Here is a 21,173-nt window from a genome sequence, read left to right on the forward strand (position 1 = left end):
ACGGTTCGCTTAGTAAATCAGCGTGTAAAGCCAACATCAATTTATTGGGTATCTGCTTGGATAAAGACAATTTCGTTTATGTCTTAAAAAGTGAGAAGAAAATGCTGGTTGAACGCCATGAAAAAGGAAAACCATCATAAGCCCATAAGGACATGCCAGTCAAACGCCTCAAAGCCACCTCATTAAAATGAAAACGCCGGTAGTTCTCAGTCTAGTTTTATGGATCAAACTTCGCCAGGGCGCTTGCTGTTGCAGCTCACAATCTTGACCTTGTCGGCGGTAACTGTGGTCTGGTTGTCCAGCTTGAACGATACGTCCTTGATCAAAAAGGTCCACACTTCATCGCAGAATCGGTAGGTATCGAGGTGACCCTGATAGAGAGAAGGAGAATAAGTTAGTTTTATTGAATGGGTGATAAAGGCTTTGCCTAGATGAGGCTCGATCCTTGAGGGAAACTGGGCTCAAGGAGTGCATCTGGTGTAAGAGAGATGATACCTTGAATGTGAGTCTAGCCCGGACCTTATCAGCCAGAACTTCAGTCACGACTTTGTCAAAGGTGGAGAGAATCTTCATGGCCAACTGTGGCTCGATGCGACCTTCATTGATCAAATCATCGAGAGTGTCGGTAAGTGACAGACCAAGGCTAGTCATCTCTCAGTCAGCCTGTATCAACAGAATCTGCTACTCCCTGAGCTACCATACCTGCTCCCTCGGTAGAGTTCGTAGTAAGCTACCTGTTGTGCAGCCATCTTGTCGGTGATCGCCGTTGGATGTCGTGATGATGAGGAGGCTGAGTTACGTTAAGCCGGCGGCGGTTGACACTGCGGGGATCACACGTGACGTCACATGATATATTCTGGGCCTTATCGTCAGATTAAGAACTTGTGATCGACAACTATTCCACATTGTTTTTTGAAGGAAAGAATTAATATCTTCTTACAATTCAAAGTCTTTGGCTATAATTATGTTGAGAAAATTGATCTACAAATATCCAAAGAGCTTCAGGCCATTTGCGTTACCTTCAACATATCTTACTCGCCAGTTCTCTATATCGTCGCCACAGCCAGCAGCCTCCAGTCCAAGTACGCGCTTAATCTTCTGAACTCTTCGGTATATTCTGAATATGCCAATCAAAATGATTGCTCGTTCACACTATTTGTAGCATCCGGCTAACAAGAGAAAAAGAAAATGCAGACATCTCCAGCACTAAAAAAGACACTCCCGCGGACCCTCAAAATAAATCCTCAATCCAAAAGAAACCCAAAACCGTAATGCAGGCCGACTCTGAGCTTCGCGAGCGACTAGAACAAATTTCTGGCGACGGAGGAGCAGCAGGAATCGAATATGAAGATGGCAAGCCGACTGCCATGAAGCGTAGCGTGCGAAACAACATGTTCCGTCTGATCTGAGCTACAACTCAACAATCGAAGACCGATAGTTTTCCGTGACTCAAACCCCCTCCGTCAGGAGACATGCTGTCTAAATATAAGACACCAAGGTTCAGAGTGTCGAAAGAGCTCAGAGTGCCTAGGCTTGGCTTCTATGCGCCAAGACAGACTGTTGGCTAGATCGCCGATCAGTCCAGGATCCCAGGACTAAAGAAGCTTCAGAACAATCCAATGCAAAGAAGATATGGCTGGTCGCTGAATCCGGTTGGCAAATCTACACGTCGAGCGAAGGATCTACAGATCCTCGAACTTGCGGAGCTGCCACGCGTCATTATCCAACGACATTCCGAAGATGCTGAGCATTCCTCGTTACGCTACCTTGATGGAGCCGCGCAAGCGACATGAACGTCCTCATTTGTGAGACCTCCGCTTAGGTTGCAAAGTGGAACTGATGGCGTGTAGCTTGCGTGTCGGATCTGCTTATTTACGAATTCTCGGCATCGTTATCAAAATGCTGCGTACGTGTGGACTATGTGTTACTCGTAATCACATGAAGTATGTTGTACAATGAACGCTAAATTGATTCCGTCAAAATGGAGCCTGAATATGACAAAGACCTATCGAAATGCTATTCTGGTGCCAGAAATGTAGGCTGAAAGATATGAAGGGACATGAAATAAAAGTAGTAATCATAATAAGACACCTTTCATAGCAAGATATCATATCCTTTTCTATGTGGTGAATTTCAATCCCAATCAAAAAGAAATATCAGAAAAATTAAGATGTCCTTGCTCTTTTCTCGTCTCAGAAACTCCACTCCAAAGAACCCCGAGTTTGCATCAGTCATATTGAGTAAATCTACTTGCTAACAACCATACCAACCAAAACACCAGCACCAATGACGCCACCATCTGAAGCCTCTCGTAGAAAAACCGACTTGCCTCCTCGTTGCGGACCAGTCCGCATAATGAGGCGATCGATATGCTGTTGGCACATTTCTTTAAATTGCGGATAATGCTGAATGATACCACCGGTGTAGGCTACTACCAATTCCTCTGGACCGGATTGCCAGTCCACTGGAGTGTGTTGTAAAACCGGAACCACATGTCCATGAACATTATTCAGGAAGGAAGGTTGAGAAGTGGCATCGACTGCATCAGTGATAGCAGCATGATCAGCATTAGAGGATTCACCGTTACTTTGAGGCGAGGCTGCATTATCTGGTGTGTTGACGTTGCTATCTTCCTTCAATTCAATTTCGCGGCAGCAAGCTAATAGCCCAATCACGGCAGCAGCGATCAGACCCGCAGATCGCTTTTGTACCGCTCGAGCAATTTGACGGAATGCGCCGGCGGTTCGGGCATCCCAGCGCCAGTCACTGCTCTCTGGGGGAGGGAGGGATTCATTGAGTTCCTTTGCGAGATCTTGGTCTGATCGCGCACGTGCTACATTGTCGGAAATGTAGGTGGTGGTCAGGGCGTATTCTTGAATAAGGTTTGCGGGCAGGATGCGCTTCGATAACCCGGTCACAGTGGTGAGGTAGTCGAAAAGAATCAAACGGATCAATTCGCCAATGTATCGACCTCCGGTCATGTATTCGAATGGCTGAAAGCCTGGACGTGCACAAGCCTTGTCTAATTCGATATCCCAACCGGTTGTGATGTTGAGTTCCCGCAGTGGTGGTGCTGCTCCAGAGATAGTCCACTCGGTGTTCACAATGGTCTCCTTGGCCCCTGGCTCCATGGTATTGACGCTTCTGGCCTTGGATTCATGCAACTCGCTGAGTTTCATTGGAATGGTCGCATTACAACCAGTGCCCACAATAATTCCCATGGCAACTCGACTATTCGGTAAGGACTTGACGGAGTATGCGAGTGATGCGAGTGTCGCAACTGTGTCGTTGGTAATAGCTTGGATCTTCAATTTTGGCAGGGCGAACAGCTTCCGGCGCTTGGATGACGGCTCATCTTCATCATCTGGTCGCCTTGTGTGTTTCTCATACCCGTTTAGAAGGATGTTACGTAGATCGAGGTTTGATGTGATAGCGAAACCTTTACCCATTGGCATCAATGTAGCCTCTGCCAAAGATTCTTGCCTGTGATTCAGTTAACACCCCAATTCCAAATATGCACCACACAATTTAAGAGGTCAAATAACGCACATGATTGGAAAACTGAATGTGATGCCCATATCCAGTTCTGCAGGGACATCTTTTCGGGTTGCGTCTGAGGTAAGACTCTCTGCCACAACCTCTGCAATGCAATCACCAATCCAAGCGAACAGATCTTCAGCTTTATCCATTTTCAAATGCTCTTGGATGGGCCAGGCACGCTCCAGAGTCCTCTTCACCCGCTGTCGCTGAGCCTTGCGAATGGTATCGCGCGACCTCTCCGAGGCATCCGCAGAACGAACATCAGATTCGTCCACTTCACCCAGTAACTCAATGAATGCAACCCGGAGATTGCTTCCACCCACATCAATAGCTAAATATCGGCCTGTCTCTTCGCCTGTTGGGAGCTGAGTGACTGGTGTTGGTAAAAACTGTTGATCTGACGTCAAGGCTAAATGGCGGTATGTACCGGAGAACCGACGCGCCAGCCTGTACAGTACAGCGTCACTCAAATCTAGTGGTTTCAAAAATCCACTCAGTCGCGCTTGATATTCGAGATGTTCTCTTTGAGAAGGATCCATTTCCATTTCTGTATTGAGTTCTTCCTGCTCTTCATCGTCGATTCCCTCATCATGCATGATTTCACGTTCCTCCTCATTGTCCTTCTCAGATGATATTGAATTGACCGAAGCCATTGTGAATATTCAGGAGTATTCCGAGGATTCCCTCTGACTTTTTGCAAACTGGTGTTAAAGAAGAGAAAAGAAGAAATCCTCAAGACTTGCAAGGTTATACTAGCCCAGTGGAGTTAAGGGTCCAAATTGAGGTAGTTAAATGTATCTTTTGTTTGGCGGTGGCGGGAATCAAAACAAAATAAAACAATAAAAGCCGGTGCCTTTCTGTCACAGTACCCGCTTCGGGACGTTGGGATCTTAGGAATGCGAAGCAGGTACAGGCAGAAAGGACGGCATGGATCTTTGAGAAGCGCGGCTGGAGCTAAAAATAAGTCTAGTTCACGGGGGGGATCAATTAGTAAACCATGATGACGCGGTCTGTAAAAAGATCAAAGTTCCAGTGCGGGGAGGGATAAGGGTTTGAATAAAATAACACATTGATGATCATGCCGGGGGAGTACAGAATGATCTTCAGCTGTCATTTTTTACGTACTTTGGAAGGGGAACTTGGTATGTGCGCGTGATAAGGAGGGGAAAGGGTGATTTTTTAAGGGATTGTTAACCTCAGTAGGGATCTACCAGGGGGGGAGATGAGCCTACCTTATATGTGGAGATCGTCGATATCCCTAGAGATGCCTGAGGCCAAATAGACAAAAGGCACCAAAAACTCAGGGAAAAACGAATACACGACCACAAATAAAAAAATAAAAATAAAATAAAAATAAAATAAAAATAAAAATCAAAGTAAAATCCCAGATAAAGTCCCAAATTCTGATTGATTTCCTATGGTTCGGATGAAATCAATTTGTAAAGTGGATCACTCTCTTAAAGCATGGGGTCCCTGCGTGGTAATATCAGAATGAGTAGTAGTGTAGAAGGAACTAAAACCCCCCCCAATGATCAAATTACCCAGGTCAAGAAGGTAAAAGAGATCATAAAAGAGAAAAGAAGGGAAAAATCCACTGATTTATTTGATTCCACCTATTGGAGATGCGACCATCGGAGGACACGAGGCGATGCGACGCTGTTCTTTTTTCGGGGACGTGGACGACTTGGAAATCCCGGTAGTTATCGTCGATTGGATCTTCCTCGTGGCCAGCGGTTGAAACTCTATAATGTCATAATTCCCGGGTAATGATCGTCTGGTAATACTAGTAGACTAATAGACTAGTAGTAGTAGTAGTAGCAGTAGATGATCGCGGTCGGAGATGTTCCTCTCTCATGTGCTTCTAGACTACCACAACCCCTCAAAAGTGCTGTGATATAAGAACGGGAACTATGTAACCCTACTAACTATCTGACGCCCTCGAGACGTGGATTTACTCTAGCTCGGTTAGAGATTTCGGTTCTACATCCCCTCTTCGTTTCACTCGTACTTCTCCATTATTCAAGTTCTTGGCTCCAAAATAGAGAAATAATATACGAGCATCGGAGTTTTTGGGGGTACGCACGGTCAAAAAGAAAAGAAAAGATCAACCCAACTTGAACGCCATGCGACAACAATCAAGTGGGGCCGGATCACGGTAAGCAAAACGTGGGCAACTCTCGTCATTTAGCGACGCCTTATGGATCTTCCTATAATCCTAGTTCTTTTTTTTTCTCATGGCGAGAAAGTGTCTCCGCTTCGGAAATAACCGTGTTGACAACGTGGTAGCATGAACCCACTACCGCGAAAGGCCTCGATCGTTCGTGTTCAGCCACCAGATGTCAGCTCTACCAATGATGCATTTACTCCTCATTTTGAAACATTGGGCGGGACCTCTTCGGAATAAATGACCTACTTTTTGTCTTGTGCGGAAAGGCCGCCTTTTATGCCTATGCATAGATGATATGAGAGCCTCAAAACAAGACGGAGTACTCCGTATTGCTTAGGTCGGTACTCATGTATTACATTAAGGCGGGAAATCATCCAATTTCCATCTTTTAACAATCCCAAGAATTCTATGGATCAAAAAACGGCCAATCGGAACTTTGAACCAGAAAAGAAAAAACCATCAAAGAGCGAAGATAAACACAAGAAGCTTGGGCATTAACGTTTAGAGTATCTCCGAGATCGGAGCTATGATGCATAGTGTTTGGTCCCATCAAGCCTCCCCCATCGGATGTGTCCTTCTAGCGGGGGTCCATACGAGTCAAGCAAGGTTAACTGGTAGAATTCGAGTCGCGTGCTCTGGCTTGAGAATCAATATTACGATTAATCTTGTTTTATAACATCGCCAAGATGCGGGGATAGGTGGTCAATCTTCGAGTCAGATATCCTTACTTCGCGTACATCAATTGATAGCATGGAAGTGCCTTTCCCGGACTAGTAGACTTCTTTAATGCATTGTAATCCTAGTATTGCTACATAACGCACTCGGACCAATGCGCTAATTATGAGAGAGTGGAGTATCATGATATGGCTACCTATCATATCAACGTCAGCAATTAGGATTAACTTGATAGGGCATCGGCAAGAATCCCGCATCTAGCATAACCTGAATGGATCTCCAACATTGCGCCTAGTCTTGTAGCTTACCATCTTCCGAGCTTACTGTGCTTCGTACCTGGGCCGCCTCACATTGGAAGTGTTAGACGCTTGACTGGATCAGGCGACTGATCCGAAGATCAGATTGCGCAACCTACCCTAAGCTATTTCAGGACCCGCTTTGATAACTGATGTATCTCACCGACTGGCTCAAAATTACCATGACGCGCCGACTCAAGCTCGAGCTGATGTGCTGATTATTTTGCGATGAGCTGGTCCTCAAGTGCTGGCTTCGCACTAGGAGCCTAGTTTGTGAACCACATGGTCTGAGATACTTGAGCAATTTACTTGTTCAGAAACATCCATGGATGCTACATGCTCATATTAGAACAGATTGTTGTCAATGAAGATCCAAAATCTTGTAATATCACATCTCAAACGATGTAACTGGTGCTAATCAGTATCGAATTTTCATTGTGAGCCTGTGCTAAAGTGGATAAGTTGCTCAGGCCGGTGCACTTCAAGTTTCCATGTTCATTGAAGATTCGACCCAAGTCTCTAGTATGTAGTATTTCTCTCTCGAAAACACAAAATCTTTCAAAACGAGCCAAATTAAATGCAGATCTTGAAATGTCCAATTTTAGATTAGTCTGCAAACATACCAGTTGACAATTTACCTTTGCCAAACTATCTTGTGTCCAAATCAGCGTGAGCAGCATTTGAGCATTTGAAGGTCTATAGCTTCAATAAACCATTTCAATTCTGGATATTTGGAAAATTGCAGTCTTTTGTGAAAACCCAAAACTATACCTGGGCAGAATATTAATAAAATATAAAATAAATCTTAGAAATGCTCAAGTGATAGAAATTCCACATTGGCAGAATTCATAGATCTAGAGCGGTAAACCCCATCACCCCATATCCCCAGATCTTACGTAACTGGTCCCGTGCTTTGATCCACCAACAGCCAGCGGGGCTCTTATCAGGATCAGCAAATCCGTTTGAGCTCAACCCCAGATCCTTGGACTGCAGCAGCATGGAGAAACTACCACTTCACACTGGGGAGACCCAAGGTGCCCCTATAGTGCCAAAATGGATGACTCCAAGGCAGCGACCAAGCAGAGCGACTTTTTTGCGTCGTCTCTTCATTGTTTTTTGTTTTCTAGGTGGCTACTACATGCTGATCCGACCACCACCATCTACAGATGTACCCTGCGCTGGATGCGCGACTCCAGGGAGTGGGTACGTCCAGGATCAGGACTATCAACACAAAGAGGAACCGAGCGAAACACCCCATCTTCCTATCGCTGCTGATTCGAAGAAGATCCCCCTGGAGGCCCATATCATGAGCAAGTGCCCCGATGCTCAGGGCTGCATGCAAAAACTGGTTCTTCCTGCCATGGAGCAGATTAGCGACAAGGTGGACTTTCAACTTTCTTTTATTGCAAGGTGAGTGGCAAGTTGAAAGAACAAATTTCACGGATCCATGAGCACCCTTCTAATCTCTAGTCGCTATCAGTGTATCTAAAGAGACCTCTGATATCCAATGCATGCACGGACCAGCTGAATGCATCGGTAACATGCTGATGCTATGCGCCGCCAACCTGCCCTTCCCTCCCACAGAAGACAAGTCGCTCCTCCCGAACACATATCCTCGAACCCCCATCATTCGATCATTAGGGTTTGCAAACTGCCTTATGAATGACTACCCTCGAATTCCAGCCCGGGAGCTTGTTCTTCAATGCGCTTTGGAACACGGTATTGATTTCGACGCGCTGAATACTTGCGCCAGCCAACAAGATGATAATCCTGACAACAACCCTGGTCATGGATTGTACGGATCTTCCCTTAGTGGAATCGCTCTTCTACGCGAGAGTGCCCTGCACAGTGAGCGTCTTGATGTCCATACCAGTTGTACTGTGCGTGTGGATGATCAAGTCTGGTGTGTTCATGATGGCGGCCAGTGGAAAGATTGTGTTCATAATGGAACTGGCAGCAAACCTGGAGTATTGATTGATGAGATCAACCGACTCTGGGATCAAAGGAACTAAACCCCATTAAGACTGCTAGAATACTCTATGAGACTGTATATGCTGTTAATAACCCATCCTTACCCTAGCATTACAACTGATATTTTGAAAACTCAGGCAAATTCATGAAATGATCAATAGTCTTCACTGAAAGGTAAAGAAAAAGGGCCAGTGGTTCTGGCTGTTTTGATAAGTGAGGCTAGAAAGACCAGACAATCTATGGGCTCATATATGTAGCCTGAGCTATTTTAGAAGGATAAACACCTTGCTTTATTTGATCTATGATTATGAGCCTGCAGCTTTGACTTAGAAGCCTGGTCATGAATTAATTTGGCACTTGCCGAGACTGATATTGGTGTCGTGGGATCCCTCACTTTGCGATTTCTCACCTTTCTATTTCACGCTTCACCGGAGACGTTTTACTTCCGTCCCATGGATAACATATCTACCCTCCTACGACCTTCACGAACCCTCTTCGTCCTTCTCTACTTGCTGTTACTTTTCCTTTTCCTGTCATATCTTTTCTTCTTCTTCTCCTCCGCACGAAAGGCTTCAAGTTCGACAGAGATTCTGAACCCCCAGAACAAGGCCTTCCCTCATTGAACCTCACCCCACCACCTCGAAAGATATCAGAACCCAGCTTTAAAAATGGCAACTTCTCGCGTCGGAGGTGCATCCGCAGTTCCACAGCCCACGATGAACCTTAGCAACCCGGCTACAAACGCACTACCCGATCTGGCTACAGTTGACTTCGGTCTGACTGCGGTTCTTGAGGTTTTTGGTGACGAGACCTCCAAGAAGACACTCCTAAACATAATCGCACGCGAGGTGCACATGTGCAAAACACACAACGAACACCGTGCAAACTACCCTGACGGTCGCCTTGTTCAGCTCTTCGGAGAAGATCCGTCAATTGAGAATGAGCTCCTCTTTAAACACTACATCACCGAACACATTCCTGGTATGGATACCGCCAACAATATCTCCCAGAGAATCCAAATTGCCCGTGCCTGTTTGGCTGCTGGTAAAGCTTGGGATGAAGGTTAGTGCGGATCAGAAATTATTTGTTTCCTGCTTGGTGTCCTGACAATAGCTCTCTAGCCATGCAAAACCCCCGGGGCACCGGCCCAAGCAACCGCGAAACACAGGATGGTGCTGAATTCCAGGACCCAAACCGCCCAATTGTGAAGCTGAGCAAGGTCTACCGAGAGGCTCTTGTGAACTACTACCTTGCCGATGCCAACAAATCCGGCGTCTCTGACAAGGCAACTGACAAGTTTTCCAACGTCCGCTTTCTACGTGATACCGCTGAGAATCTTCTTCGCACTGCTGGAGATGAGGGTATGCGTGGTACACGGTTCTACGAGGATGTCGAGAGAGTTCGAGACGCGAGCTGCGAACATGCACAATGGCTTGCTGGGGGTCGTAAGCGCACCTTTGACGAAGGTGGTCGTGGTAATCGTGATCACTGGGAGCCCGGCTTGCCCGATGAAGAAAATGATGAGCAAGAGCCGCCTGCTGAGTACAATCCTCGAAAGCGCCGTGCCCCTCACCGAACTGGACGGAGCCAGCGTGATCGTCGTGAATACTATGATTCTTACCGTCCTCAGTAAATTCATTTTCTCAACCTGATTAGCGGAGGTCAGTGACCTCACTATCTTTGGACTTCTAGTTTGGGTGATTTCTCATTCCATGAGGTCTTGGAGAACTGAGCTTACTCCCACTGCTAAGGATGATGGAATGAATACTGGGTAATTACGTGACATATGGAAGAGATATGGAGGAAAACCAGACCGATCAATAGGAGAAATGATTTTTGACCGAAAAAATCGATTTGAGCATGTATCATTAATATTTTGAAATTCACCAGAGGTTTTCTACATCTTTATCTATATGTAGTTCATAGTTCCTCCAGAGCTTTGTCCATATAGTTCGGCGTATACTTTATCCGACACACGAACCCCTATCATTATGGATCCACGTAAATCCCTTACCTAATCATTTAAGGGTCAAGGGACCACATCAGCTGCAGAGGTCCTAGCAGACAAATTCGACAGAAAATTCCTGCGGGATCCCTCCTCATGGAGCTCACGTTATTTAGGTGGACCTTATAAGCTCTATCGACGCAGAACCCGCCGACGTGGCCGACATGGCGCACCACCTCCCTCCGTCCTCGTCCGCTGCGGGGAACGCGTCCTCCGAGTCAGGATCATCCTCAACTCCTCGATACACACCTGTCTCCAATGGTTCCGACGAAGACGATATACCGGTGCCAAATTATAAACGCCACAAGGCCAAACAGTCGTCTTTAGGGCCGTTGCGTGTGCAGACCGATTTCGGAGAGTCTGGGGCTGAGATTACGGGTCCCGTTTCAGATATTGAAGATGATAATGGGCTTGAGTCGGGGGATGATTCTGAAACGAAGAGTGTGAGGGCTCCGAGGTCAGGATCAAGATCTAAATCTGGACCTAGATTTTCACCAGAGGAAGAGAAAGAAGTTGTGAGGATGTTTGATAAAAGGCTTGTGCCATTTCTTGCACTTTTATATTTGCTAGCTTTCTTGGATCGATCTAGTATGTTATCTGTTCCTTGATTTTTTTTCCCTTGGCAATTGGATTATGTGTGATTTTTCATACTGACCATTCATCCAGATATTGGAAATGCCAAAATTGCTGGATTGCAAGAGGATTTAAAACTATCATCTGTCCAGTATGAATGGCTACTTACAGCATTTTATATCACCTATATTCTTTTCGAGTGGATGACGCTCATGTACCGCGTTATACCTCCTCATATATACATTTCAGTTTGCGTCTGTGCCTGGGGCCTGATCGCATCATTTCAATGCCTGACAACTTCGTTTGGGGCGTTGGTCATCCTTCGTGCCTTGCTGGGCATTGCTGAAGCTGCATTTGGCCCAGGAGTCCCATTCTATCTATCATTGTTTTATCGACGCCAGGAGCTAGCTTTCAGAAACGGGCTTTTCATTTCAGCAGCTCCGCTGGCAACTTCGTTCGCAAGTAGCCTTGCCTGGGTTATTGTGAAATTCAGTAGCAACGGACCGATCTCACCATGGCGCACGCTTTTCTTGGTTGAAGGCTTTCCAAGCGTGATTGTTGCTGTGTTTGCATGGGTTCTAATCCCTGATTCGCCTGGTCGTGCTCGATTTCTTACTCGTCGACAGCGGGCTGTCGCTCGGCTCCGGTTGGAGGACAGCAACAAGTCGAACTATCAACAGTCAGTCGAGAAGGGATTCAACTGGCGTGAAATTGTCAAGACGGCCTCTGACCCCAAGGCGTACATGGCAGCGGTAAGTGTATGAACAGATAAGACTTGCTTGGTGCTAGTGAATCTAACTCTATTCAGTTTATGTTTTTCAGCTGCAATGTTGCCTTTAGCTCGATGCCAGTGTTTCTCCCCACGATCATCAAAGAGTGGGTTTCTTCCAGGCGTCTTTTTTCTTCATAGTTCTAACCATGTCATATAGTATGGGATTCTCATCGCTACACGCCCAGGCTCTCTCTGCCCCGCCTTATCTGATCGCATTTATTGTTGTCTTGGCTACTGCATGGGCTTCCGACAGCAGCCGCACTCGCAGTCCATACCTCATCGCCCACGCTCTCATCTCCGCCGCGGCATACTTGGCGATTTCTGCAACAGGATACTTCCATGACCACCTATCCACAGATCTACACATCTTTATCCGCTATGCCTGTGTGTTTCCCGCGATATCGGGTTTCTTTTCAGCCATCACTCTGATTATCACCTGGTCAATGGATAACCGAACCGAGAAAGAAGGTAAGGGTGCGAGTATTGCGATTCTGAATATTATTGGACAGTGCGGACCGCTCCTGGGAACAAGGTTATACCCAGAGAGTGATGGGCCATGGTATGTCACTGGTATGGCAGTCTGTTCCTTTTTCATGATTATCGTAGCTATATTGGCTACTATTCTGAGGGTTCTTCTTCAGAGAGCGAATAAGGCTGCTGGAGACGGGGCCTTGTTCGACGTAAGCCATGCTAGTGGTCATGGGGATGATGGAGAAGAACGAGACGAGCTCATGGGTGGTGGACGAAGGGAAGATCTAGAAGATCATACTGGAGACCAGAAGCTTGTGTATATCATTTGATCTGATACAAATTGGAAGAGCCATCCGATTTCTATATCTATAAAATAATTTTGGAAAATCAAACCCTCACAACTGGCACCAAAGATGCTATTTCTCAGTTATATCAAGTTTCAACCCACAGTGGTATGATTCAAGTTACAGCTGCCCTTTCTCTTTCTCCAGCTGTTTTCAATTTATTCTACCATTGACTCATTATATTATCTATTGAATTCATCATATTTCCCATGCCTCGTATAGTCAATCGTATAGTCAGTCGTATCCAATGGATAGTCAGTCGATAGTCAATGAGTCATATTTTGGGGTTTGTACCCGTGGACCTTTGCGACTAGGTATAGTACTAGGCTCCCGGGCGTAGAACAAAAATTATTTCATTGATATATGAAAGAAGAGAAAACTTACCCTTTGCAATTATCCAGAAATTTGTTGTCCACAAAAAAATAAACAATATTGAGAATGACATCCGATTCTTCGATAGACACCAGCAACCCAGTTTACTTTTGGAAGCCGGAAGGAGAGACCGGATACCTAGGACAGTGGTGGCCATCTTCATTCTCATTGGACCACGACGGCGTGAAATTTACTTACGCAAATGTTGAACAGTACTTGGGTCTATTACTGCCATTTGGTTCAAAATCGCTAACATTTCATCTATTTCAAAGATATATGATGCATCGCAAAGCGCTTCTCTTCGCTGGTGCAGACCATCCAATTACCCAAGAGATCCAAAAAGGTTGGAAAGTACATCCAAGAGCACTACGGGATTTAGGAAGGAAAATTCCAAACTTCTCAGATGATGTGTGGGAGGCAAATCGATTTGATATCGTTGTGGAGGGGAGCTATCTTAAATTTTCACAGAATGAGGAGCTCAAACAGAAGTTACTTGCTACAGGGAATCGAGAGTTGGTCGAGGCAAGCCCAAGGGATCGAATCTGGGGTGTTGGCTTTGGGGCAAAAAATGCGGGTGCTATGCGAGAAGAATGGGGGTTGAATCTATTGGGCCAGGCGCTTATGAGGGCGCGAGAAAGGATTTTGGAGGATTTTGGCGTGGCTCAAGTCTGATCAGTCTGTATTTGTCTTAATATTGATAGGCTGGGATAAGCGCAGCACATCGAACCTCGGACATCTGGATATAACTCTAAATAAAACATAGCACAAAGCACTATTTTGAACATTCAACAACCGCTACTACTAGTACCTCTCAACTATCGAACATGAAATCAAGGCGCTTATTTCCTTCATCTGTGGTTGTCTCCAAGTAGGTGACTTTCTCCTCGGCACTCATCTTCTCCCACTGAGCCCTCTTCCAACGGTTCCTCTGCACATAGTACACCTTAGCCAGGGCGTAAACGACGATATTCGCACAGTTGATAGCGATCAGCTGTTTGTTACCTCGGCGATACAGCGGGCTGTCATCAGAACGGTAAATATTGGACGATGCGATTCCAGAAAGCTGAATCATGATGTTGAAGGCAGCTGCGCTCACTGCTCTTGTTCGGACAGCGTTACTCAGACGCGAGCACCATCCAACCTGTGCAGCCTGCGGCGAGGGCCAACCCAGTAGAACAAAACTGACTGCATACATTCCCCAGTTGGAAAGCGACCCCGCTGAGGTGTATAGAACGATGAGCATTGGAAGCGACCACACCTGAGTTAAGAGACCAACTATCGAGATTTGGTGCGTCCTTTCAGCAAGCTCGGTTACAAGAAGCAGATTGATGGCTGCGAAAACAGTGACAGGGATCGATAACAAAGTTGTGTGGAAAGTACTGAATCCGATATCCGTCAAGGAGAGCGTCAGGTATGACTTAGGAGGCGAAGTCGGAATCTCGAACAAAATTCCGATGAGATAGATTGGCCACAGATCATAATCCTTAAGACTCTGCCACAGCATCTTCAAAGAAATCGCTTCTCGATTGTGCATGCCACCCTTGGATGGATCGTCTCTCAAGACCCGATTCACGATGATGGATTCTTCCCGCTCGGAAAATATGCCCTTTGGATTCCAGCGAGTCTTTGTCTGTGTTGGACCCGGGAAAAGCAGGAAGAAACTGAGAATTCCAATCACGAAACTGATCAGAGCCTCGATAAGAAACAACCACCTCCAACCTTCACGACCCGCAGTACCACCCATGTGGAACACACCATACGCGATGAAAGAAGCGATAACACCAGAGATCGAGTCCGTAAACCAGAAAAGGGCCAGGCGAAAAGGCATTTCACTTTTCGTATAGAAGTAAGAAAGGTACAGAATCGAGTCGGGAATGAAACCACCCATGAAGAGGCCAAGCAAGAATCGGCATGCGAAAAATCCAGCCCGGTTATGCATGAAGAACTGTCCTCCTGATGCGAGACTCCAGCAAATAATCTGAACAGGAATCCAACGATCAGGACCCAGTCTCTTGCCAATCATCTGGGACGGGATTTCTGCGATCAAAAAGCCAATTCGGTACATGTTGGTAGCATTATTGTAGTCGTCGGTGCTCAGACCCATGTCTTTCAGCAGACCATCAGAATTAGCATTGCTAAGATTTCCACGATCAATGTTCAATCCAAAGAACATAACGAGGATCCAGAGGAGAATCGCCCAGTCGGTTTTGCGGCGCACGGCGGCTTCTTCACGGTATGTCCATCGAGCGTTGGGGTCAAATCTATGCAAATTCTCATAGTCGGCATGAGGCAGATAGAATTTACCGATATTTGGATCATCGAAGACACTTCGGACGGTGGCGATCGCATCCAGGTCGCGACTCTTTTTTCGGTTGAACAAGGTGGAGAAAAATGACTGCGCTTGGGGAGCATCCTCCGGTTCCACAAGAGTCACTATAGCTCCATCCTTGAGGTTTTGCTCGGTCACGGTCGATGTAAATTCATCAGTTATGGGACCTTTGGCCGATGAAGTGGTTTCCTCGATGGCCATTGTCGCGCTTTGACAACCAGTCAATATAGCCGGTAGCTGGGCGATGCGGCGGGCTGGCGCTGAGTATAAGGACCCAGCAGAGGCTGTGTTTGTATGTTATAAGGTGACCTGTAAGTGGATGTCATGAGGTTTTATATGGTTGTCTACAAATATACAAATAGGATTCAAAGTAGATTCGCGCGATCTTTTCAATGTATGATACCATCAAGATAATGTATCTCGCGAGGTCGAAGCGACATTCCAAGCTTCATAAATTTGTCTTGGCGAAATCTTAGACTATATTCATTTAGCCACAATACCGACCATAGAGATGAAATACTTTCAACTGATTTGCTCGTTTTGATCTAAATGTTCACATGGCGAGGTCAGTAATCATCCGTCCCGCATCCTGTTGGTCTCTTCGTTCGCCATGTAAGCGTCGATGGCATCAACGGCTATTGACCCTATCAGAGCTCTCAAAAATTTACCCTTCGCCTGGATCTTGAACAGCTTCAACTTCGGTTAATTTAAAGACCCTATTCCAGCCCCGCCCTACAGAGAGATCGTTTGTGAAGATTGGTGGAAAATTCAATATAGAAAGTAAGCTGGCTTTTCCCCTTTGTTAGTCTCCCAGCTATTTGGTTTTGTGGAAGCCTTCAGTTAACTTGTTATGGTCACCGCGAGATAGGTGAGCAATTTGAGAATCAGGATAATGGCATGTTGACAGGTTTGGTCTGACCTTCGTATTACAACAACTATCAGGATAATGGTGATTATGGGCCGCCAAATTTCACCATATCAGATATTAACGGCAACATCAAGGCAGCAATCAAAAAGCAATACTATACGTGGAATATTTTTACTATGCAGGGACTCATGCATACGTGCCATTTCCTGTTTAAAAAACTGGATTCTTTGTGACTTAGATACACTATGAACCTTAGATGATAGCGCTTGGAGGGATAATTATTTACTCGAACTTTCAAAAACAACATGGTCTCAGGCTGTGTTGCATTTAGCACTCTACTAGTAGTCTAGTACTATGGAAATACAAAACCTCGGAGAACAGGTCCCTTAGAATATGCAGCATATTCTCTCCGAATCTCTCGTCTGACTTAAAAAGCACCCCAGTAGTGCAGATCGTAATCCACACCTCCAGGTCGCCACAAAGGCGCAGGGCTGTAAACTGGTATGGGCGATGCCGCTTAAAGTTTATTAGCCATGCTTCAGCAATTTGAAAATCTCGATTTTAACTTACTTCCATATCCAGTACTAGGAAGAGCCCAGCTTGGCGAAGTTGGCGCCTGCCAATTTGTAGGCGATGCGGTCACTGTGTAGGTTGACGTATAGGTATAAGGTGACTCTCCGGATGCAAGTGAGACGATTCCATCATTTGTGCCATAGCTATCATCTCCTGTACCGAAAACGTTATTGATCTTGTTAACAACATATGTACCACTCTCAGTCCAGACAGAGAAATCTTCCAAAGTAATATTCGTCGCAAAGGTCAGGTCATTCGCAAGCAGGTAGAGCGGGGGACGCTCCGCTCCATCCGCAATGGAACCTAGCAAAGTAAGTATATGAACAAGGTGCCTTTGGATACAGACATACCAGAAAAGTTGCGGAAAGCTATGTTGCTCAAAGCAACAGACCCAGTGTCGGGGGTAAATGTGTTTTGCCAGTATTGATCTAGATTCAAACCATAAAGACTGCTAAGAGATCGGAAGTTGGCAAATGTAACATTTGTCACGTATCCCGATCCTCCTGGGTAGGTCTTGATGAATGCGATCTCATTCCCCTGGATGATACTGATGTTCCGGGCTTCCTAGTCAGCTTATTAGCATGATCCAGTGAGTTTGGAGAATAAGCTTAGAATGGGCGTACAATATTGGAGATCTCAGCAGATACGTTGAGGCTACCGATTGAGACACCTGAGCCAGCTTGGTTGCAAATGAGATTCTCGACCAGAGCATGGTGAGAAGGACTCTTGACGGAGACACACTCATCCCTGTTCGTCACCTGGCCATGAAAGTCAATATAGCTCGTTGAAATAATGAAGGGGAATTTTAGGCTTACCTCGTTGTCGTGGATATAGTAATTCGTTCCAATAGCATCAATGCCATCATAGCTTCCAAGATTAGCTCCACGAATTGTGAGATGATAAGTCTCCACATTGACGGCAAAATCCAAGACGATATGGAATTTCGGACTATCCACAAGGATCAAATCATGGACTGATGCATTTGTTGGTGAAATCAATCTCACGAGACGTGGCCGATCAGTGCTTGAAAATGGTTCTAGTCAGTTTGATTCTTTTTGTACTCTTGTTGATTCAAATATTATTTCAATTACTCACTTGTCAAGGATGCGATAGATATAGCCTTGACCTTGGAACGCTCCTCGGCCATTTTCGGAATAAAATTCAAAGTCCACAGCTGTTTTACTCATCAGTATCATCCTTAATAGATAGTCCTTTTCGAATGTGTTGACTTACCATTGATGATCACAAGAACGTCTAGTAAAAATTCACCGTCACCTTCTCCGTTGATTGTAGAATTCAAGTTTTCAACTCCAGCGAATCCTTGGAGAATCAACTCACGGTCAACTGTCCAATTTCCTCCATATGCAGCAGTGATGAGCCCATCAAGCTGAAATGCCCAATTGGTTGCATTGCTAAGAACGATCGAGCGATTGACCAGGTATTCTCCTTCTGGAACTATCAGCCTGCTTCCAGGATGTGCCTGAACACATTCTGTGAATGTTTTTTCAATTGCAGTCGCCACGTCCGTGCTGTTATCGGCGACGCCTCCATAGTCAAGAATGTTGCACTCTATGGTCTTGTCACTGAGGCTCGTAGTTGGCCCGACAGGACCAATCAGCTGGCCTGCTGTGAGGCAAGGAAGCAACAAAAGAGGAAAGTAGTGTATGAAGAGCTTCATGGTAGAAGGGTTTGAATGTCAAAAGAAGTTGATGTTTCGGTCAGATCTTGTAGTAGATGACGGATAGTGCCTGCATTTGTAGATAATGCACTATAAGCACTAAAATAATCTTCATATGCAGTAACAGGCTCAATTAAGATTCTTCAGCAATAATATCCCGCAGAGAAATTCGTCATTTGCGCTCTCAAATCAGTGATATTTTATCCCTCCAATAATGGTCAGAAGTAAAATTAATTTTGATACAATTTCTGCAGATAATCACTCATTTTAACCGGAGCTTATACCATCCGAAGCCCTAAAGTATTAGTAAGTAGTAGTTGAGACTGATTTACAAACAGACTTCACAATTTTAGCCTATAATCGCATCACATCATACTAAATTTCCGTGCTTCACGAAATTCAGATTAAATTAAATCGAGATAAGCCTCCAGATGTTCCGATTGACAAGCAACATGCAACGGTCTCGGTTAAAGTCCAATAGACCCTTGTAACTTGAGCACATCATCAGCACAGCAGATTGCGTCGTTGAGGTACCGGAAGCCAACCACGTAGCTGATGAATCAGCTAGGGTAACTAAATGAGAAATAAAGTCGTATAAAGGTCAGGTGCGCTCTTTATTCGCTCTTATTCGACCATTTTAATATCTATTAGTATCAACTAAGCATTTCTGTTCCCCGCAGCCAGAAGCGGGGAGAGGACAGTCCATCTTGATACTTCGGGACTACAACGAGCAATTTACTTTACCTTTCCAACTTGCTTTTATCATCACCCAACGAGGAGTTATAACGAAGATGTCCGAACGGAAAAATGTTTTGCTCCTGGTGGCAGACGATCTGGGAAAGCAGTTGAGCTGCTTTGGCGCAAAGAATATCCAAACACCCAACATCGACCAACTCGCAAGTGAAGGAACTCGATTTGACTATGCGTTTGCAAGCACAGCATCTTGCAGTGGTAGTCGCTCTGTGATTTATACAGGTCTTCACACCCATCAAAATGGTCAATACGGACTTGCGAGTCACCGACATCACTTCGTGACGTTTAACGAAGTGGAAACATTACCCCTGCTTCTGAATCAGTCCGGTCATCGAACTGGAATCCTGGGAAAGATTCACGTTGGACCAGACCCCGTTTATCCATGGGAGGAGAGGAGAGAAAGCGATACTCGAGATGTTTCCGTGATCGGCGACCAAGCAAAGCAATTCTTTGAGGAATCAGTGGAAGATACGCGCCCTTTCTCCTTAACCATTGGATTCATTGATCCTCATCGCGATCGTACCAGAGGAGGCTTTGGAAACACCGATGACTTCGATCCCCGCGTTACAAAGGGACAGTACACACCGGAAAATGTGGAAGTTCCTCCGTTTATTACGGACACTCCTGGGGCTCGGTATGAACTCGCCGAATACTATAACTCGATTCACCGACTCGATCAGGGAGTGGGTTTTGTATTGAAAGCGTTGGAGGTATCAGGCCTGGCAGACTCGACCTTAGTCATATTCATCAGTGACAATGGTCCACCGTTCATTAACTCCAAGACAACTCTGTTTGACGCGGGGGTGAGACTACCTTTGATCATCCGACACCCTCACGTCGCCCCTGCAGTAAGCAACAACATGGTGTCGTACGTCGATATCCTGCCAACCATTCTCGATTATGTCGGTCATTCAGGGCAGGTGGATTCCACGCAGAAGAGACTTGGTCGCTCCTTGCTTCCTAGTCTTGGCACCACGGATCTACCCGATTACAACGAGGTGTTTGGCTCCCACACTTTTCATGAGGTGACAAATTACTGGCCAACTCGGTTTGTTCGAGACCGCAAATACAAATACCACCGAAATCTCGCATGGAGACTTGATTTCCCCTTCGCTGCTGATCTGTATGGCTCGTTGTCCTGGGAGGATATTCGGAACTCCACCGATAGTGAGATCACGGTCGGTGGAAGAAAGCTCAAGGATTACTTTTTCCGGGCTCCAGAGGAGTTATACGACTTGGAGAATGATCCAAGTGAGCTTCATAATCTAGTGAATGATCCGGAACACGCAGAGGCGTTGGAAAAACTGCGGTCGCGATTGGAGAAGTGGCAACGACGAACAGAGGACCCATGGCTATATAAAGATGGTGTCTCTGTTTGGTTTGTGCGTTATCATTTGAATGCCGGTCTTCGAATTCCTGATCGACTGGATTTTGATGCGGATCGGCCCGGTAACCAGAATGGTGCCGCTGTCGCCGCAGATGGTCCCTGGGGAGCGGATGTAGACTTGTCGAAGTGAAGGTATTCATAAAAAGTGAGCATCATAACACAAGTGTGAAATGGAAATAAACACAACCCATATTTCAACTAAAGATCTTTCTTTCGTGGACGTAACACTACGTTGACAATAAATTCTTTATCCTCGTATTCAAGACCCACGCAACACCTACCTATGGGCTACACCCGTGGACACGGGCATGAGTAATAAAGAGTAATCGGCACTAATTCTCAGAGTGGGTACCTACTTACACCTTATGCAGTACACCACACTGTGTTCTAACCATACAG

At 45.7% G+C, this 21,173-nt stretch overlaps 10 protein-coding genes across 10 annotated transcripts; 6 read left to right on the forward strand and 4 right to left on the reverse strand.

Moving 5' to 3' along the window:
- Positions 1–224: 224 nt before the first annotated feature.
- N7483_010788 (transcription initiation factor IIA subunit gamma) lies at positions 225–749 on the reverse strand (the record flags this gene model as incomplete). The annotated part of the gene is made up of 3 exons (XM_057094215.1): positions 225–371; positions 496–643; positions 703–749. 3 exons carry the CDS (start codon positions 747–749, stop codon positions 225–227), a joined length of 342 nt encoding a protein of 113 aa, XP_056940186.1.
- Positions 750–1,271: 522 nt separating this feature from the next.
- On the forward strand, positions 1,272–1,793 carry N7483_010789 (uncharacterized protein; the record flags this gene model as incomplete). Its single annotated transcript, XM_057094216.1, has 2 exons — positions 1,272–1,398; positions 1,594–1,793. The coding sequence occupies 2 exons, from the start codon at positions 1,272–1,274 to the stop codon at positions 1,791–1,793; spliced, it is 327 nt and encodes a 108-aa protein (XP_056940187.1).
- Positions 1,794–2,246: 453 nt separating this feature from the next.
- Positions 2,247–4,193, reverse strand: N7483_010790 (hexokinase family protein; the record flags this gene model as incomplete). The annotated part of the gene is made up of 2 exons (XM_057094217.1): positions 2,247–3,483; positions 3,550–4,193. The coding sequence occupies 2 exons, from the start codon at positions 4,191–4,193 to the stop codon at positions 2,247–2,249; spliced, it is 1,881 nt and encodes a 626-aa protein (XP_056940188.1).
- Positions 4,194–7,675: 3,482 nt separating this feature from the next.
- On the forward strand, positions 7,676–8,690 carry N7483_010791 (GILT family protein; the record flags this gene model as incomplete). The annotated part of the gene is made up of 2 exons (XM_057094218.1): positions 7,676–8,088; positions 8,159–8,690. 2 exons carry the CDS (start codon positions 7,676–7,678, stop codon positions 8,688–8,690), a joined length of 945 nt encoding a protein of 314 aa, XP_056940189.1.
- A 627-nt stretch (positions 8,691–9,317) lies between these two features.
- Positions 9,318–10,282, forward strand: N7483_010792 (uncharacterized protein; the record flags this gene model as incomplete). Its single annotated transcript, XM_057094219.1, has 2 exons — positions 9,318–9,711; positions 9,771–10,282. 2 exons carry the CDS (start codon positions 9,318–9,320, stop codon positions 10,280–10,282), a joined length of 906 nt encoding a protein of 301 aa, XP_056940190.1.
- A 536-nt stretch (positions 10,283–10,818) lies between these two features.
- N7483_010793 (uncharacterized protein) lies at positions 10,819–12,799 on the forward strand (the record flags this gene model as incomplete). The annotated part of the gene is made up of 4 exons (XM_057094220.1): positions 10,819–11,242; positions 11,321–11,979; positions 12,036–12,103; positions 12,157–12,799. The coding sequence occupies 4 exons, from the start codon at positions 10,819–10,821 to the stop codon at positions 12,797–12,799; spliced, it is 1,794 nt and encodes a 597-aa protein (XP_056940191.1).
- Positions 12,800–13,252: 453 nt separating this feature from the next.
- On the forward strand, positions 13,253–13,858 carry N7483_010794 (NADAR family protein; the record flags this gene model as incomplete). The annotated part of the gene is made up of 2 exons (XM_057094221.1): positions 13,253–13,398; positions 13,459–13,858. 2 exons carry the CDS (start codon positions 13,253–13,255, stop codon positions 13,856–13,858), a joined length of 546 nt encoding a protein of 181 aa, XP_056940192.1.
- Positions 13,859–13,997: 139 nt separating this feature from the next.
- Positions 13,998–15,716, reverse strand: N7483_010795 (putative MFS transporter; the record flags this gene model as incomplete). Its single annotated transcript, XM_057094222.1, has 1 exon — positions 13,998–15,716. One exon carries the CDS (start codon positions 15,714–15,716, stop codon positions 13,998–14,000), a length of 1,719 nt encoding a protein of 572 aa, XP_056940193.1.
- Positions 15,717–16,810: 1,094 nt separating this feature from the next.
- On the reverse strand, positions 16,811–18,634 carry N7483_010796 (putative rhamnogalacturonase; the record flags this gene model as incomplete). Its single annotated transcript, XM_057094223.1, has 7 exons — positions 16,811–16,899; positions 16,954–17,259; positions 17,307–17,520; positions 17,580–17,714; positions 17,772–17,979; positions 18,052–18,130; positions 18,190–18,634. The coding sequence occupies 7 exons, from the start codon at positions 18,632–18,634 to the stop codon at positions 16,811–16,813; spliced, it is 1,476 nt and encodes a 491-aa protein (XP_056940194.1).
- A 791-nt stretch (positions 18,635–19,425) lies between these two features.
- On the forward strand, positions 19,426–20,904 carry N7483_010797 (sulfatase family protein; the record flags this gene model as incomplete). Its single annotated transcript, XM_057094224.1, has 1 exon — positions 19,426–20,904. The coding sequence occupies one exon, from the start codon at positions 19,426–19,428 to the stop codon at positions 20,902–20,904; it is 1,479 nt and encodes a 492-aa protein (XP_056940195.1).
- Between the last annotated feature and the right edge of the window lie 269 nt (positions 20,905–21,173).

The sequence above is a fragment of the Penicillium malachiteum genome, assembly GCF_028827825.1.
Source record: "Penicillium malachiteum strain IBT 17515 chromosome Unknown utg000005l:1.0-9002435.0:326005.0-9005861.0, whole genome shotgun sequence".
Classification (NCBI taxonomy): Eukaryota; Fungi; Ascomycota; class Eurotiomycetes; order Eurotiales; family Aspergillaceae; genus Penicillium; species Penicillium malachiteum.